The sequence below is a fragment of the Callionymus lyra genome, chromosome 17 (genome assembly GCF_982586985.1).
Source record: "Callionymus lyra chromosome 17, fCalLyr1.hap1.1, whole genome shotgun sequence".
NCBI classification, from domain to species: domain Eukaryota; kingdom Metazoa; phylum Chordata; class Actinopteri; order Syngnathiformes; family Callionymidae; genus Callionymus; species Callionymus lyra.
Genome location: NC_141834.1, coordinates 21,520,767 through 21,537,407, shown reverse-complemented (window position 1 = coordinate 21,537,407; position 16,641 = coordinate 21,520,767). Strand labels below are relative to the sequence as shown.

The window sequence follows — 16,641 nt, the reverse complement described above, 5'->3', positions numbered from 1 at the left end:
TGTCTTCTATGAACACTGTAAGAACATCTATGTTTCAATGTCTTCTATGAACACTGTAAGAACATCTATGTCTTCTATGAACACTGTAAGAACATCTATGTCTTCTATGAACACTGTAAGAACATCTATGTCTTCTATGAACACGGTAAGAACATCTATGTCTTCTATGAACACTGTAAGAACATCTATGTCTTCTATGAACACTGTAAGAACATCTATGTCTTCTATGAACACTGTAAGAACATCTATGTCTTCTATGAACACTGTAAGAACATCTATGTCTTCTATGAACACTGTAAGAACATCTATGTCTTCTATGAACACTGTAAGAACATCTATGTCTTCTATGAACACTCTAAGAACATCTATGTCTTCTATGAACACTGTAAGAACATCTATGTCTTCTATGAACACTGTAAGAACATCTATGTCTTCTATGAACACTGTAAGAACATCTTTGTCTTCTATGAACGCTGTAAGAACATCTATGTCTTCTATGAACACTGTAAGAACATCTATGTCTTCTATGAACACTGTAAGAACATCTATGTCTTCTATGAACGCTGTAAGAACATCTATGTCTTCTATGAACACTGTAAGAACATCTATGTCTTCTATGAACAATCTTTCTTGTACAAATAGAGTTTGATATTCTAGTTATAGTTGTTCAAAAATATATTTCCAAGATACTTTTTGTAAATAAATCTCAATATTGAACAATTTAATTCATATAAATTCAATTCAAATATTAATATTAATATTAATATTAATATTAATATTAATATTAATATTAATATTAAATATATTTTATTTAAATGAATACAAATTAATAGATATTCAATTTAGAAATGTTATTCTTTAATCATTGGAATTCCAATAGTTTTTTATTTGATTCAAACTTAATTCAAGCGTTCATTACATAAAGTATTGAATTGAATTATATAAAAAAAAAATTAAATGCTTAAAAAAAAAAGAATATCAATAAAAAAAATCTAATTTGTATTCATGTAAAAACACAAAAAGAAATCATTGTTTATTTTTCTTATCCAATGATAAAATGATAACAAATTCAACATTTCAACAAATTATTTATTTAAATCATAATAAAACATTATTCAATCAATTCCATAAAAAATGTTAAAAGTTTTATTGAATCAACTTTTCAATATCAACGTCACTGATGCACTTTTTAATTCTTCTTCATGTTCTTTTTTAATGCTTTAATGTTCCTTTACATGAATGTTCTGTGTCTCAGTCTGAGGGCGCCATCCAAGACATCGAGAAGGAGCTGACGGAGCTCCAGGAGGCCACGACGCTCTTCGACGTCTCCATCCCCGAGTACAGGGACCTGAAGTCCTGCAAGAGAGAGGTGGTGGTCCTCAAAGACCTGTGGGACATGGTCCTGTTCCTGAAGGTGATTCCTCCTCATCATCAGCAGCAGCATCTCAACGTCACCACGAGCCGCGGACATCGATCGTGTCACTCAGAGTCCTGTTGACTCTGTGTCTTCATCTCCTCAGGCCAGCGTGGAGAACTGGGCCAAGACCAGGTGGAGACAGATCAACGTGGAGCAGATGGACGCAGAGTTGAGGAGGTTTGTGAAGGTAAGTAAGTAAGTAATATTTATTTATATAGCGCTTTTCGAGACCAGGGTCACAAAGCGCTTAAACAATCAAAACAATACTCAAAAAAGTACATACTTTAAAGATCAAGATAAAACTGAGAACAACACAGGAGTTCCAGAAATTCAAGGAAAAGCCTGAACAAATAGAAACGTCTTAAGATGTTTCTTAAAAGAGTCAGTAGATCCATCAAGAGCAAAGAGAGAGAAGATCGTTCCAAAGCTTAGGAACAACAGCCTGAAAAGATTTCTCTCCTCTGGTCCTGAGCCGTGTGCGTGGAACCATAAGTAGATTCTGATCCACAGACCTCAGAGCCCGAGCTGGGGTGTAAGGCTGGATCAGATCAGTGATGTAAGGAGGAACCTGACCATGAATAGATCTGAAAGTAAGAACCAGAATTTTAAAGTTGATCCTGAAAGAAACTGGAAGCCAGTGAAGAGTTTTAAGGATCGGAGAAATGTGAGTTCTTCTACTAGAGCGGGTTAGAATTCTGGCTGCAGAGTTCTGAATCAACTGCAGACGAGACACATCCTTCTTGTTAAGACATGAAGACAAACTGTTACAATAGTCCAGACGAGAAGAAACAAACACATGGATTATAAGATCCAGATCATGTTGTGACAACATTTTCCTAAGTTTAGAGATTTTTCTCAGTTGAAGGAAACAGTTTCTGGTCAGTTTTCTTCAGTGTCGAACAAGAGACATGTCTTTATCAAATACAACACCCAGGTTTCTCAGGCTCAGTTTGACAGACTGACCTAAGAGCTGGTCCTCCTCGTGGCGGCTCCCTCGGACGCTCATCACGCCCACCCTTACAGGACATCCGCCGGCTGGACAAGGACGCTCGCTCCTGGGACGTGTACTCCGGGCTGGACGTCTACGTGAAGAACCTGCTGGCGGCGCTGCGAGCCGTGGCTCAGCTGCAGAGTCCGGCCGTGAGGGAGCGACACTGGGCGCAGCTGCTGCGAGCCACCAAGGTTCTGACGCCGGAGAAACTTTTGAGGGAGTCTCGGTGTTGACGGGGGTGCTTTGTGACTTACAGATGGACTTTACGGTGACTGACGGCGCCACCCTCCACGACCTTCTGACACTGCAGCTGCATCTGTACGAGGAGGAGGTTCACAGTGTCGTCGACAGAGCAGTCAAAGAGATGAGCATAGAGAAGGTTTGACCTCAGTGACCCTCACCTCAGGTGGAACCAAAACAGTTTTTAAATAATTATTATATGGTAATATTCAAAAATAACAATAAGACATTTACGAAATGTCATCAAAGTAACATTCACATTTAAACGAGTTTCCATTTTAGAAGATTTTTAGAACGTTTTCTTATGTTCTGTCGGTTTTAATTTGGGACAATTTATCTCCCATTTATAGAAACATTTTCTTATGTTCTGTCAGTTTTAATTTGGGACAATTTATCTCCCATTTACAAAAACATTTTCTTATGTTCTGTCAGTTTTAATTTGGGACAATGTATCTCCCATTTATACAAACATTTTCTTATCTTCTGTCAGTTTTAATTTGGGACAATTTATTTCCCATTTATACAAACATTTTCTTATGCTCTGTCAGTTTTAATTTGGGACAATTTATCTCCCATTTATACAAACATTTTCTTATGTTCTGTCAGTTTTAATTTGGGACAATTTATCTCCCATTTATACAAACATTTTCTTATCTTCTGTCAGTATTATTTCAGACCACATTTGTTCTTCTATTTACAAAACATTTTCTTATTATCTTTCAATATAATTGTGGGATATTTACCTTAACTTTTACAGACTGTAATGTTCTGTCATTTTTATTTTAGGGGTGAATTGAATGCGTGTGAATCAGCTCGCACAAGAGAAATGACTTCATTTATTGAAGTTAAATATGTAAAAAATAAGACATTTTAAAAAGGGTTTTGATGACATGATCAAATATTTTAATTGCTAAAAATGTAAACTTGATTTTATGAGACACAGACGGAGATTTTCTTTCTTATCAATGAAATGATGATGCTATTAGATATCACATGTTTAGCTGCTTTGGTTGGTTAAATAGTTTGAATAATCTTCTTTAGTGACACATAATCCATTTTATTCATTCTTGCTTTGAAATCACACCAAGATCTCATCATTAAAAAGTAAAGACGGAGGTCGTTTCTACACTTAGACTCAGGATGAGCTTCTTTTAAAGCTTAAAAATCTATACATTTGAAAGAAAGTGATTTTTATTTGTTCTTCTTCTCAGGTCGTGAATGAAATCAGCCAGACCTGGGCGGCCGTGGAACTCTTGTACGAGGATCACTACCAGACGGCGGTGCCACTGTTCAGATGTGACGAGGCCATCGTGGAGACTCTGGAGGATCATCAGGTGAGTGAAGAGCTCATGCATCAGCGAGGCTCTCATTGTGGCCACAGAATGCAGAGAGGAGCCTCACACTGACTGTCTAACAGCATGACTGAGGGTAGAGGAGCCCCCATTGAGCCCTCAGATTTATGGCTGCTGTTAGACACGGTGCATTGTTGCCGCTCGCCTCTCTGTGCTTGTACAGCAGATGCACACGGGGGTTGCAGACGGCGGCAATTAGAAGACTTAGACGCCATTTTAGTGCCTGTGTTTCTGAGTCTCGAGGGAGACTGAAGACTTTCAATTAGCCGGAGATGTTTATGTTCCCTTGATTGTTTTCTTTTTAACTGCTGTGAAGGAGTTTTATGACGTTTGAAATTCTGTTTGTGTTTGGTTCGGAACGAGGGAAAGTTCTATTTGCTTTTAATGTGAAGTTAAATGTTGAACATTTTCACACATGTTTACTTCTGATCAATGAACCGACTAGAGTGTCACGAGTTGTCAAGTTAACAGTATAAACAATTAGACTAAGATCTTGTTGTAATTCAGTGGCTATTTTTAATCTTTTCCATCTGTTACCGTCAAGATTAAGTGTAAAAACCATAATTGCCAGTAATTTAAAAACAACAGGATTATTTAATGGTGTGAAAAAACGATACAATAAATAAAATAAAATAAGTGACTTATAATTTAAAGTTGGTATATACAAATTAAATAAAGTAAACTATACTACTGAACTATAATTACACAATTAAATAATTGTAAGGGTTTATGATACACACAGCAGCTAGATTAATATATAATATAAATTGTTATCAATATAAGTATCATTGAGATCCTATGTTTGGATTATTTGATGCTAAACCAAGTATGAATATCTGTTTTGTATTTTTCTTCATAAGTCTAACAATATATGTTTATTTGCTTATCTTGGTTGATTAAATCAACGTTATTTTTAGTCAGACTCAAATCTTACCCGAGTGATGATGCATATGGTCAAGAATCTGATTCGATACAGTGATATGATATATTGTGATTTTTGTAGTAATGTCGAGTACTTGACTCTGGTGTTGTGATAGTGTAGTAACAAGTATATATGTGTAGTATTGTTCAGTACTTGACTCTGCTGTTGTGATAGTGTAGTAACACGTATATATGTGTAGTATTGTCCAGTACTTGACTCTGGTGTTGTGATAGTGTAGTAACAAGTATATATGTGTAGTATTGTCCAGTACTTGACTCTGGTGTTGTGATAGTGTAGTAACAAGTATATATGTGTAGTATTGTCCAGTACTTGACTCTGGTGTTGTGATAGTGTAGTAACAAGTATATATGTGTAGTATTGTCGAGTACTTGACACAGGTGTTGTAATAGTGTAGTAACAAGTATATATGTGTAGTATTGTCCAGTACTTGACTCTGGTGTTGTAATAGTGTAGTAATAAGTATATATGTGTAGTATTGTCCAGTACTTGACTCTGGTGTTGTGATAGTGTAGTAACAAGTATATATGTGTAGTATTGTCCAGTACTTGACTCTGGTGTTGTGATAGTGTAATAACAAGTATATATATGTAGTATTGTCCAGTACTTGACTCTGGTGTTGTGATAGTGTAGTAACAAGTATATATGTGTAGTATTGTCCAGTACTTGACTCTGGTGTTGTGATAGTGTAGTAACAAGTATATATGTGTAGTATTGTCCAGTACTTGACTCTGGTGTTGTGATAGTGTAGTAACAAGTATATATGTGTAGTATTGTCCAGTACTTGACACAGGTGTTGTAATAGTGTAGTAACAAGTATATATGTGTAGTATTGTCCAGTACTTGACTCTGGTGTTGTAATAGTGTAGTAATAAGTATATATGTGTAGTATTGTCCAGTACTTGACTCTGGTGTTGTGATAGTGTAGTAACAAGTATATATGTGTAGTATTGTCCAGTACTTGACTCTGGTGTTGTGATAGTGTAATAACAAGTATATATATGTAGTATTGTCCAGTACTTGACTCTGGTGTTGTGATAGTGTAGTAACAAGTATATATGTGTAGTATTGTCCAGTACTTGACTCTGGTGTTGTGATAGTGTAGTAACAAGTATATATGTGTAGTATTGTCCAGTACTTGACTCTGGTGTTGTGATAGTGTAGTAACAAGTATATATGTGTAGTATTGTCCAGTACTTGACTCTGGTGTTGTGATAGCTACTGGACTCACTGTATCCTCTCGTCCTCAGTCATCATTCTTCCTTTAGCTGCGGAGGACGTAGTGACTGCTGCCATCTAGAGGCCGGAAGTTTAATGGCAACACGAAAATGAACAACGCTGTGAATATTTGAATTTAAATTGGAACAAAAAGAGCCACATGAGATATAAAGGATAAACAGACATATATAATGGTGACGAAAATAGTGATAATAATAATAAACATTATAATAATGATTTGATTCTTTTGTATTCGATCAAGTAAAAGATTACAAACGCGAGATGTTCGTCCTCCAGGTGCAGCTTCAAAGCATCTTCCAGAGCAAACACGTGAACCACTTCCTCAGTCGAGTGCTGGAGCTGCAGAGTCAGCTGACCGTGGCAGACTCGGTGCTGACGGTGTGGATGGAGGTTCAGAGGACGTGGGCTCACCTGGAGGGAATATTCAAAGGCTGCGACGACATCTGCCAGCAGCTGCCGGACGACGCCGACAGATTCCAGGCCATCGACGCAGAGTTTCAGGTGAAAAACAGACTCGCTGTCACTAAATAGAAGAGATTCTTCTGACACAGATATGACACAAATGAATAACGTGATACCAGTAACACAGAAGTACAGAAGTACATCAGTGTCGTCACAATATTGCATTTATTAACATTTCAAATATTGAAAGAAACTTTCAACATTTTATTTATTTAAATATTATTGTTTATTAGGAATTATTGTATGAATAATTGAATTCAGGATTCTAAATTGAATGTTTAAATGTATGTTTTTTAATAATTATAATTATTAAATTAATTATTTGTCTTACACACGCGTTTGAGATTCTAATTCCATTCATTAAAAAACGAATTTAATATATTCAATATTTTTCAAATGTGTAGTCTGTTAATTAAATGAAATATAAATCCATCCAGTAGTTCGGTGCTCTGTTGGTTTTGTCTGGTGACTCTATTATACCAATTTATATTGAATTTAAAAGACTAGAAAGTAAATATTTTACATTCAGAAACAAATATTTTTGGATTATTGGAATCATAACATCAAACAAAACAAAACAAAAAAACTTTTTAAGTCAAACAAATGCAACCTTTCAATATAGAAATCGTGCAATTATTGAACCATCAACAATCCGAAGCTTAAAAAACAACACAATTGTAATAAAAAGTAACTTGAAAAACTGATGTTTTAACATTTGAAAATTCCACAATTGAATATTCTGATGAAAAACTGTAGTAAAGTTATTCTTTTCCACAAACATGCCTCTAAATATGATGTTTCTCTCATTTCCACAGTAATTGTCAACTAATTGTGTTTTCCAGCTGTTCTTCTCTCACTTACTCCAGTTTCTCTTCAGGAGTTGATGCTCTCCAGTGCCAAAATCAAAAACTTCATCGAGGCCACCAACAGACGGGGTCTGTTTAAAAAGCTGGAGGATCTTCAACAGAGGTTTTTATCTTCTCGTTTGAACATCATTATGTTCTCACACGTTTGTTCTGCGTCAGGTTGTCTCTGTGTGAGAAGGCTCTGGCAGATTACCTGGAGACCAAGAGAGTGGCCTTCCCCAGGTTCTACTTCATTTCTTCTGCGGATCTCTTGGACATACTCTCCAAAGGAAGTCGCCCCAGAGACGTACTGACCCGGTTCTGAGAAGACAAGTGGGTTCATATAAATGTTGATGTTCGGTGTGTGTCCAGGTGACCTGTCATCTCTCGAAGCTCTTCGACAACATCTCAGATCTGGAGCTGGAGGAACATTCCAAGCTGGCCGAGGGCATGTACAGCAGAGAGCGAGAGTACGTGCCGTTCTCCAGCGGGTGTCTCTGCGCTGGACTGGTAACGTTCCTCGGATCTTCTTCCACGACCCGACACTTTGAGACAGATTTTCTTTAACGTCCCACCAGGTGGAGTCGTGGTTGAGCCGCCTGGAGGAGAGCATGCGCCAGAGCGTGAGGGATCATCTGCAGGAGGCCGTGACGCTCTACGAGGAGAAACCCCGAGAGCAGTGGATCCTAGACTTCCCGGCTCAGGTGGCTCTGACCGCCTCCCAGGTCTGGTGGAGCAACGACATGGAGCTGGTCTTCCAGAGACTGGAGGAGGGCTTTGAGTCGTCGCTGAAGGAATACAACAAGAAACAGGTCCAGAGACTCGTTTATTATGTGATTCACAGATAAATGGATTTTCTTAAAGTTGTAATTCAGGGCATGTTCCTGTTAGGATGTTAAATCAACAATGTTTAAGTATATGAAGTCATCTAAACACACAAATTCAGTGTAGTTTTATTGTTTTTTTAGAAAGTAGTTTTTCAAGTGTTCATTAGAGCAAAGTGCTGCTCGGGGGCCACTTAAAGCATCGATCTGGCCCCTCAGACTGAAATGAAAAATCACTTTATTCATTTTCTTAAGTGATTGTTTCTGTCTCTAAATACAACTTAATTCATCATTTCTTCTTGTTTAAGGAAACTATATAAACGTTTACGTTATCAAAGGTTACGTATATGAATATGACGTAAACTTTTATGGGTTTTTAAAAATGTAGTTTTTCAGGTTTTAAGATCATTTAAAGCCTTTTCTTTTCAGATAAACCCATATTTATTTAAAGATAATGAAATAATATAATTACTTAACATAACATAATATAAATTATATTATAATAAATAAATGTCGTAAAGTAAAGATTTTATAATAAATAAATGTCTTTACTTTAGTAATTTAGTAAATAATATACTGTATATAATAAAATAAACAAATGTTATAAAGTAAAGATAATAAAGTAAATAAATGATATAAAGTACAGATAATAAAATAAATAAATGGTATAAAGTAAAGATAATAAAATAAATAAATGGTATAAAATAAAGATAATATAATAAATAAATGGTACAAAGTAAAGTTAATAAAATAATAAATGGTATAAAATAATGATAATAAAATAAATAAATAAATGGTATAAAGTAATGATTATAAAATAGAAATGTTATAAAGTAAAGATAATAAAATAAATAAATGGTATAAAGTAAATATAATATAATAAATAAATGGTATAAAGTAAAGATAGTAAAATAAATAAATGTTATAAAGTAAAGATAATAAAGTAAATAAATGATATAAAGTACAGATAATAAAATAAATATATGGCATAAAGTAAAGATAATAAAATAAATAAATGGTATAAAATAAAGATAATATAATAAATAAATGGTACAAAGTAAAGTTAATAAAATAATAAATGGTATAAAATTGAAATGTTATAAAGTAAAGATAATAAAATAAATAAATTATATAAAGTAAAGGTAATAAAATAAATAAATGGTATAAAGTAAAGATAATAAAATAAATGAATTGTGTAAAGTAAATATAATAAAATAAATAAATGGTATGAAGTAAATATAATAATGTAAATAATATATATATATAATATAATGGATAAATGGTATGAAGTAAAGATAATAAAATAAATGAATGGTATAAAGTAAAGTCATACTGTAGCTGGAAAAGGAAAGTCTGGGCTTCCTTCTGAAGCTGCTGCCCCTGCGACCCGACCGTGTTTATTTATGAATATAAAGATAATGTTTTAAAGATAATCAAGTAAATATCTCCCTCATATACCATGTTTGTCAGAAGCTAAACCTCTACCTTCCCTCATAACACCTCGTTGTAAGTCCATCTGTGTTGAGTCGCTGTGATCCAGTGACCCGTCGTTCTGTGTGTAGTTATGACTCTTGTCAGTTTCATCAGCGCTACTTAAGGTTAGCATGTCCTTGGCTTCTGCTTAATGATCTCCCGCCGCCAGCAGCTCCTCTGATTGGATCTGCTGTCATCTCACACTAGTGACTAATGCAACACGTCCGGCCGTGTTTTGTATAAATAATCCGCTTCAATCCGGTTCATCCATCAAACCATGACCTGAACGGTGGAGTCAGAGCTCAACATGTTTCCTCCTCAGGTTTCTCAGCTCAACTCGCTGATCCACATGTTGCTGGGAGAGTTGAGCTCAGGAGATCGACAGAAGATCACGACCATCTGTACCATCGACGTGCACGCCAGAGACGTGGTCGCAAACCTCGTCGCACAAAAGGTATTTATCGTCGGCGCTCGACCGAGAAAAATGTCATGTGGAAGTTTATCAGTGTTTTCAGTGAACGGTTGAATTAAACATTTCAAAAGTTGTGACTTTGATTTTTTTAATTAAATGTATTTAATTTTTTTTCTAATATTTTAATTCAATAATTGTTATATTAAATGAATTTTCTTGATTATTAAATAAAATAATATTTCCCGTGTCAGGAATTTATTATTTGAAATATTATATTGAATTTAAAAAATACTAATTTAAATTAATTACAATTCATTTAGAAAAAGGTTTTTTTTAATTGTTTAAATATCCAACTTTTAGTAAAATAGACGTTTTGAAAATATTCAGAAAACAAAAAACTTTATAATTATTCCAGAAAATAATTAAATTCTTAAAAAACAACAAAATAAAATCTAATTTCAACATTTCATACCATTTATTTTATTATCTTTATTTTATACCATTTATTTATTTTATTATCTTTACTTTCTACCATTTATTTATTTTATTATCTTTATTTTATACCATTTATTTATTTTATTATCTTTATTTTATACCATTTATTTATTTTATTATCTTTACTTTCTACCATTTATTTATTTTATTATCTTTATTTTATACCATTTATTTATTTTATTATCTTTACTTTCTACCATTTATTTATTTTATTATCTTTACTTTATACCATTTATTATTTTATTATCTTTACTTTATACCATTTATTTATTATATTATATATTTTATTTATTTAATTATATTTACTTCATACTATTTATTCATTTTATTATCTTTACTTTATACCATTTATTTATTATATTATATATTTTATTTATTTAATTATATTTACTTCATACTATTTATTCATTTTATTATCTTTACTTTATACCATTTATTATTTTATTATCTTTATTTTATACCATTTATTTATTTGATTATCTTTACTTTATACCATTTATTATTTTATTATCTTTACTTTATACCATTTATTTATTTTATTATCTTTACTTTCTACCATTTATTTATTTGATTATCTTTACTTTATACCATTTATTATTTGATTATCTTTACTTTATACCATTTATTTATTATATTATATATTTTATTTATTTAATTATATTTACTTCATACTATTTATTCATTTTATTATCTTTACTTTATACCATTTATTTATTATATTATATATTGTATTTATTTAATTATATTTACTTCATACTATTTATTCATTTTATTATCTTTACTTTATACCATTTATTATTTTATAATCTTTATTTTATACCATTTATTTATTTTATTATCTTTACTTTATACCATTTATTTATTATATTATATATTTTATTTATTTAATTATATTTACTTCATACTATTTATTCATTTTTATATCTTTACTTTATACCATATATTATTTTATTAGCTTTGCTCTGTACCATTTATTATTATATTATACATTTTAAAATTCAACCATTTTATTGGTCCATCTTTTCCTCTGTTTCCGTTCCAGGTCACGACCTCTCAGTCCTTCCAGTGGCTCTCTCAGCTGCGACACACATGGAACGAGCAGCAGCTCAGTTGTGTCGTTAAAATCTGCGACGCTCGCTTCTCGTATCTTTACGAGTATCTGGGAAACACGCCTCGTCTGGTCATCACGCCTCTGACCGACAGGTACCAGGACCGGATTCCTGCCCAATATACCCAGACTCATCGCTGCTGTTCTTCAGGTGCTACATCACACTGACCCAGTCGCTGCATCTCACCATGAGCGGAGCCCCGGCGGGTCCGGCCGGCACCGGGAAGACGGAGACCACCAAGGATCTGGGTCGAGCCCTGGGAGTCATGGTTTACATCTTCAACTGCTCGGAGCAGATGGACCACAAGGTTCGTCGTCGGTCGAAACACTTTGATACAAACGGTTTGATAAGAATCCATCCAACAATACTTGGATGTGAACGACACGAGAGGAAAACTGTTCAAATCTTCAACTGGTACCGTTAAAGGTTGGCTAGATGATAATCAAAACGGTGTGAGCAAGCCACTTTCAGAGGTCAAAAGTCAAAGGTTGGGGCAAATGGCAATCGTTTCCAAATACATTTCCTTAAGAAGTGCTTTTCAATTTGCTGCCTCGTCACAGAAGGAGCTTCTTTAAAGAGTGAAAACTCATAGTTTAAGTTTAAAATGAAAGTTGATGAACCTGCACCTGCTGTAAGAATCCATCTTTATGTTTGGACGAGTGTTTTGTTGATTTATGTTTGGAATATTAGGAAGATGCTCTCCTGGCCACGTGTCTCTTGTAAAAGATTTTTATCTCAACGAGTCACATTTATCTGGTTAAACAAAATAAACTGAAAATGCATTCAATTCATCAATCTAAACGTAAGTAAGTAAGTAAGTAATATTTATTTATATAGCGCTTTTCGAGACCAGGGTCACAAAGCGCTTAGACAATCAAAACAATACTCAAAAAAGTACATACTTTAAAGATCAAGATAATACTGAGACACAGGAGTTCGAGAAATTCAAGGAAAAGCCTGAACAAATAGAAACGTCTTAAGCCCTTAATGCCAGTAACATTTTAGTATCAACAGTTTTCTGTGCTGCTGGTTCCCTTATGGGGGTCACGAGGGAGCTGGGGTCTATCCCAGTTTCACAGGGTGAGAGGCAGGGGACACCCTGGACAGGACACCAGTCTGTCTCAGGACACACAAAGACACACAACCATTCACACACACACTCATATCTATGGACAATTTCCCTAAATTAATCAACCTCTGTATGTTTTTGAACTGTGGGGGAAAACCGGAGTGTCCGGAGTAAACCCACACAACACGATGAGAACATACTAACTACACATAGACCTGGAATTAACAAACTTCTTGAACAAACCACTGCACCACTGTGCGCCTGTAATTGGCATTAACACGAGTAAATGTTTGTTTCAAATCTCAAAATATTTAGATACATTTATATATTTTAAAACATGCAACAATTCACAGACTGACTATCGTGGAACTGATCGTGTTTCTACTTCAATGTGGTTCATGTGGCAACTTGTATAGAGATATGTTTGAGGCGACATGAGAAGATTTAAATTCAATGACATTAGTCAAACCAGCTTCTTCTCAAATGGTATAAAAGTCTTTAAAACTCTCAAATGTAGAAGATGTTTCCAGGCCAGGAGCCTGTGACTGTCCCAGGTTTGACTCTGTCCCGTCAGTCCATAGGCAACATCTACAAGGGTCTGGTCCAGACGGGGTCCTGGGGCTGCTTCGACGAGTTCAACCGCATCTCCGTGGACGTGCTGTCCGTGGTAGCGGTGCAGGTGAAGACCATCCAGGACGCCATCAGGTCCAGAAAGAAGAGGTGAGCCGTTGAGAAGACAGTTGCGAGGAGAACCTGTCCTTCAACCTCTCTGTGTTTCAGCTTCATGTTCCTGGACCAGGACATCGTTCTGAAGCCTTCGGTGGGGATTTTCATCACCATGAATCCGGGCTACGCTGGCAGAACTGAACTCCCTGAGAACCTGAAGGCTCTGTTCAGGTGCAGATCTTTCAATATCTTGACATATAGTTTCAAATATATCTTTCAAATATCAACTCGCTCTGCTCTAGACCCTGTGCGATGGTGGTTCCTGACACGGAGCTGATCTGTGAGATCATGTTGGTGGCAGAAGGTTTTTGTGGCGCCAGACTTTTAGCCAGAAGGTTCATCACGTTGTACAACCTTTGCAAGGAGCTGCTTTCAAAACAGGTATGAAGGACACACTTGATACGAAACCTTTATTTTTTTATTTTTTTATACTGTTATCTTGTGAGTGTGTGTATTGTCAAGAGTGTGTTGATACATTTCACAATACAGTGTGAACGATACCATATATACAATATTTGGTGATATATTGTAATATAGTGTTACTGTAGTAACAAGTATATATGTGTAGTATTGTCCAGTACTTGACTCTGGTGTTGTGATAGTGTAGTAACAAGTATATATGTGTAGTATTGTCCAGTACTTGACTCTGGTGTTGTGATAGTGTAGTAACAAGTATATATGTGTAGTATTGTGGAGTACTTGACTCTGGTGTTGTGATAGTGTAGTAACAAGTATATATGTGTAGTATTGTCCAATACTTGACTCTGGAGTTGTGATAGTGTAGTAACAAGTATATATGTGTAGTATTGTCCAGTACTTGACTCTGGTGTTGTGATAGTGTAGTAACAAGTATATATGTGTAGTATTGTCCAGTACTTGACTATGGTGTTGTGATAGTGTAGTAACAAGTATATATGTGTAGTATTGTCCAGTACTTGACTCTGGTGTTGTGATAGTGTAGTAACAAGTATATATGTGTAGTATTGTGGAGTACTTGACTCTGGTGTTGTGATAGTGTAGTAACAAGTATATATGTGTAGTATTGTCCAATACTTGACTCTGGAGTTGTGATAGTGTAGTAACACGTATATATGTGTAGTATTGTCCAGTACTTGACTATGGTGTTGTGATAGTGTAGTAACAAGTATATATGTGTAGTATTGTCCAGTACTTGACTATGGTGTTGTGATAGTGTAGTAACAAGTATATATGTGTAGTATTGTCCAGTACTTGACTATGGTGTTGTGATAGTGTAGTAACAAGTATATATGTGTATTATTGTCCAGTACTTGACTCTGGAGTTGTGATAGTGTAGTAACAAGTATATATGTGTAGTATTGTCCAGTACTTGACTCTGGTGTTGTGATAGTGTAGTAACAAGTATATATGTGTAGTATTGTCCAGTACTTGACTCTGGTGTTGTGATAGTGTAGTAACAAGTATATATGTGTAGTATTGTCCAGTACTTGACTCTGGAGTTGTGATAGTGTAGTAACAAGTATATATGTGTATTATTGTCCAGTACTTGACTCTGGTGTTGTGATAGTGTAGTTACAAGTATATATGTGTAGTATTGTCCAGTACTTGACTATGGTGTTGTGATAGTGTAGTAACAAGTATATATGTGTATTATTGTCCAGTACTTGACTCTGGAGTTGTGATAGTGTAGTAACAAGTATATATGTGTAGTATTGTCCAGTACTTGACTCTGGTCTTGTGATAGTGTAGTAACAAGTATATATGTGTAGTATTGTCCAGTACTTGACTCTGGTGTTGTGATAGTGTAGTAACAAGTATATATGTGTAGTATTGTCCAGTACTTGACTCTGGTGTTGTGATAGTGTAGTAACAAGTATATATGTGTAGTATTGTCCAGTACTTGACTCTGGAGTTGTGATAGTGTAGTAACAAGTATATATGTGTATTATTGTCCAGTACTTGACTCTGGTGTTGTGATAGTGTAGTTACAAGTATATATGTGTAGTATTGTCCAGTACTTGACTATGGTGTTGTGATAGTGTAGTAACAAGTATATATGTGTATTATTGTCCAGTACTTGACTCTGGAGTTGTGATAGTGTAGTAACAAGTATATATGTGTAGTATTGTCCAGTACTTGACTCTGGTCTTGTGATAGTGTAGTAACAAGTATATATGTGTAGTATTGTCCAGTACTTGACTCTGGTGTTGTGATAGTGTAGTAACAAGTATATATGTGTAGTATTGTCCAGTACTTGACTATGGTGTTGTAGTATTTACAGACCACATGACTCTTGACGAAGTTGTAACTACTTTCATTTGTTTTCAAACCAAAATATGTCCAAACATCAACTTTAAAATCTGCTGGACTCAGTGTATCCTCTCGTCCTCAGTCGGGATCTCACAGTATTTCATTGTTCCTACATAATGACTGCTGCCATCTAGAGGCAGGAAGTTTATTTGCAACACAAAAATGAACAAACACTATGAATATTTACATGTTCATTGTGAATAAAAAATATATATATATTTTACACTTAATAGAAATATAAGCCATAAAAGAAAATGATTTAAAGCAATAAAATCCCAAAACATTCACATATTATTAAACAATAGTTCCTGTGAATGTCGATACAATATTGTGAAAAATGTATATTTTTTTACAACCCTAAAACTTTTGCTGATAAATAATTTAAAAGCCTAAAATTAGTGCAATGTTTTACTCTGTATTGTATCAAGAATATTAACCTTTTTACCCCCCCCCCCTTTACTTCTGTGTTTCTACTGCATATAGTTGTATACTTTGTGGTATTTTGCAGTGTTTATTGTTGTACTACTGCTTTGTTTAGTAATGTTCGTTATTATAACGTATTGATATGTACAGTGTATTGTGTAAGCGATAAAGGAATGTTTATCTCATCCCAGGATCACTACGACTGGGGTCTGCGTGCTGTGAAGTCGGTGCTGGTCGTGGCCGGAGAACTGAGGAGACGAGACAAGCAAAGACCAGAAGATCAGGTGAGTGTTGCAGGAGCGACGCTCGAGAGAAGATGATCAACAGCGTTGGTT

At 34.7% G+C, this 16,641-nt stretch overlaps 1 protein-coding gene across 1 annotated transcript in view; it reads left to right on the top strand.

The window, feature by feature from the left end:
* LOC148063007 (dynein axonemal heavy chain 11) overlaps window positions 1-16,641 on the top strand; it is a 100,293-nt gene that overhangs the window by 12,130 nt on the left and 71,522 nt on the right. Inside the window, exons 21-37 of the mRNA XM_087812310.1 lie at window positions 1,256-1,414; window positions 1,521-1,604; window positions 2,441-2,599; window positions 2,665-2,787; window positions 3,860-3,982; window positions 6,456-6,680; window positions 7,519-7,610; window positions 7,667-7,793; window positions 7,859-7,996; window positions 8,065-8,298; window positions 10,106-10,237; window positions 11,733-11,893; window positions 11,950-12,106; window positions 13,443-13,588; window positions 13,649-13,765; window positions 13,837-13,975; window positions 16,498-16,590. Coding sequence (XP_087668436.1) covers window positions 1,256-1,414; window positions 1,521-1,604; window positions 2,441-2,599; window positions 2,665-2,787; window positions 3,860-3,982; window positions 6,456-6,680; window positions 7,519-7,610; window positions 7,667-7,793; window positions 7,859-7,996; window positions 8,065-8,298; window positions 10,106-10,237; window positions 11,733-11,893; window positions 11,950-12,106; window positions 13,443-13,588; window positions 13,649-13,765; window positions 13,837-13,975; window positions 16,498-16,590 — 2,409 coding nt within the window. The remainder of the gene's footprint in view (window positions 1-1,255; window positions 1,415-1,520; window positions 1,605-2,440; window positions 2,600-2,664; window positions 2,788-3,859; window positions 3,983-6,455; window positions 6,681-7,518; window positions 7,611-7,666; window positions 7,794-7,858; window positions 7,997-8,064; window positions 8,299-10,105; window positions 10,238-11,732; window positions 11,894-11,949; window positions 12,107-13,442; window positions 13,589-13,648; window positions 13,766-13,836; window positions 13,976-16,497; window positions 16,591-16,641) is intronic.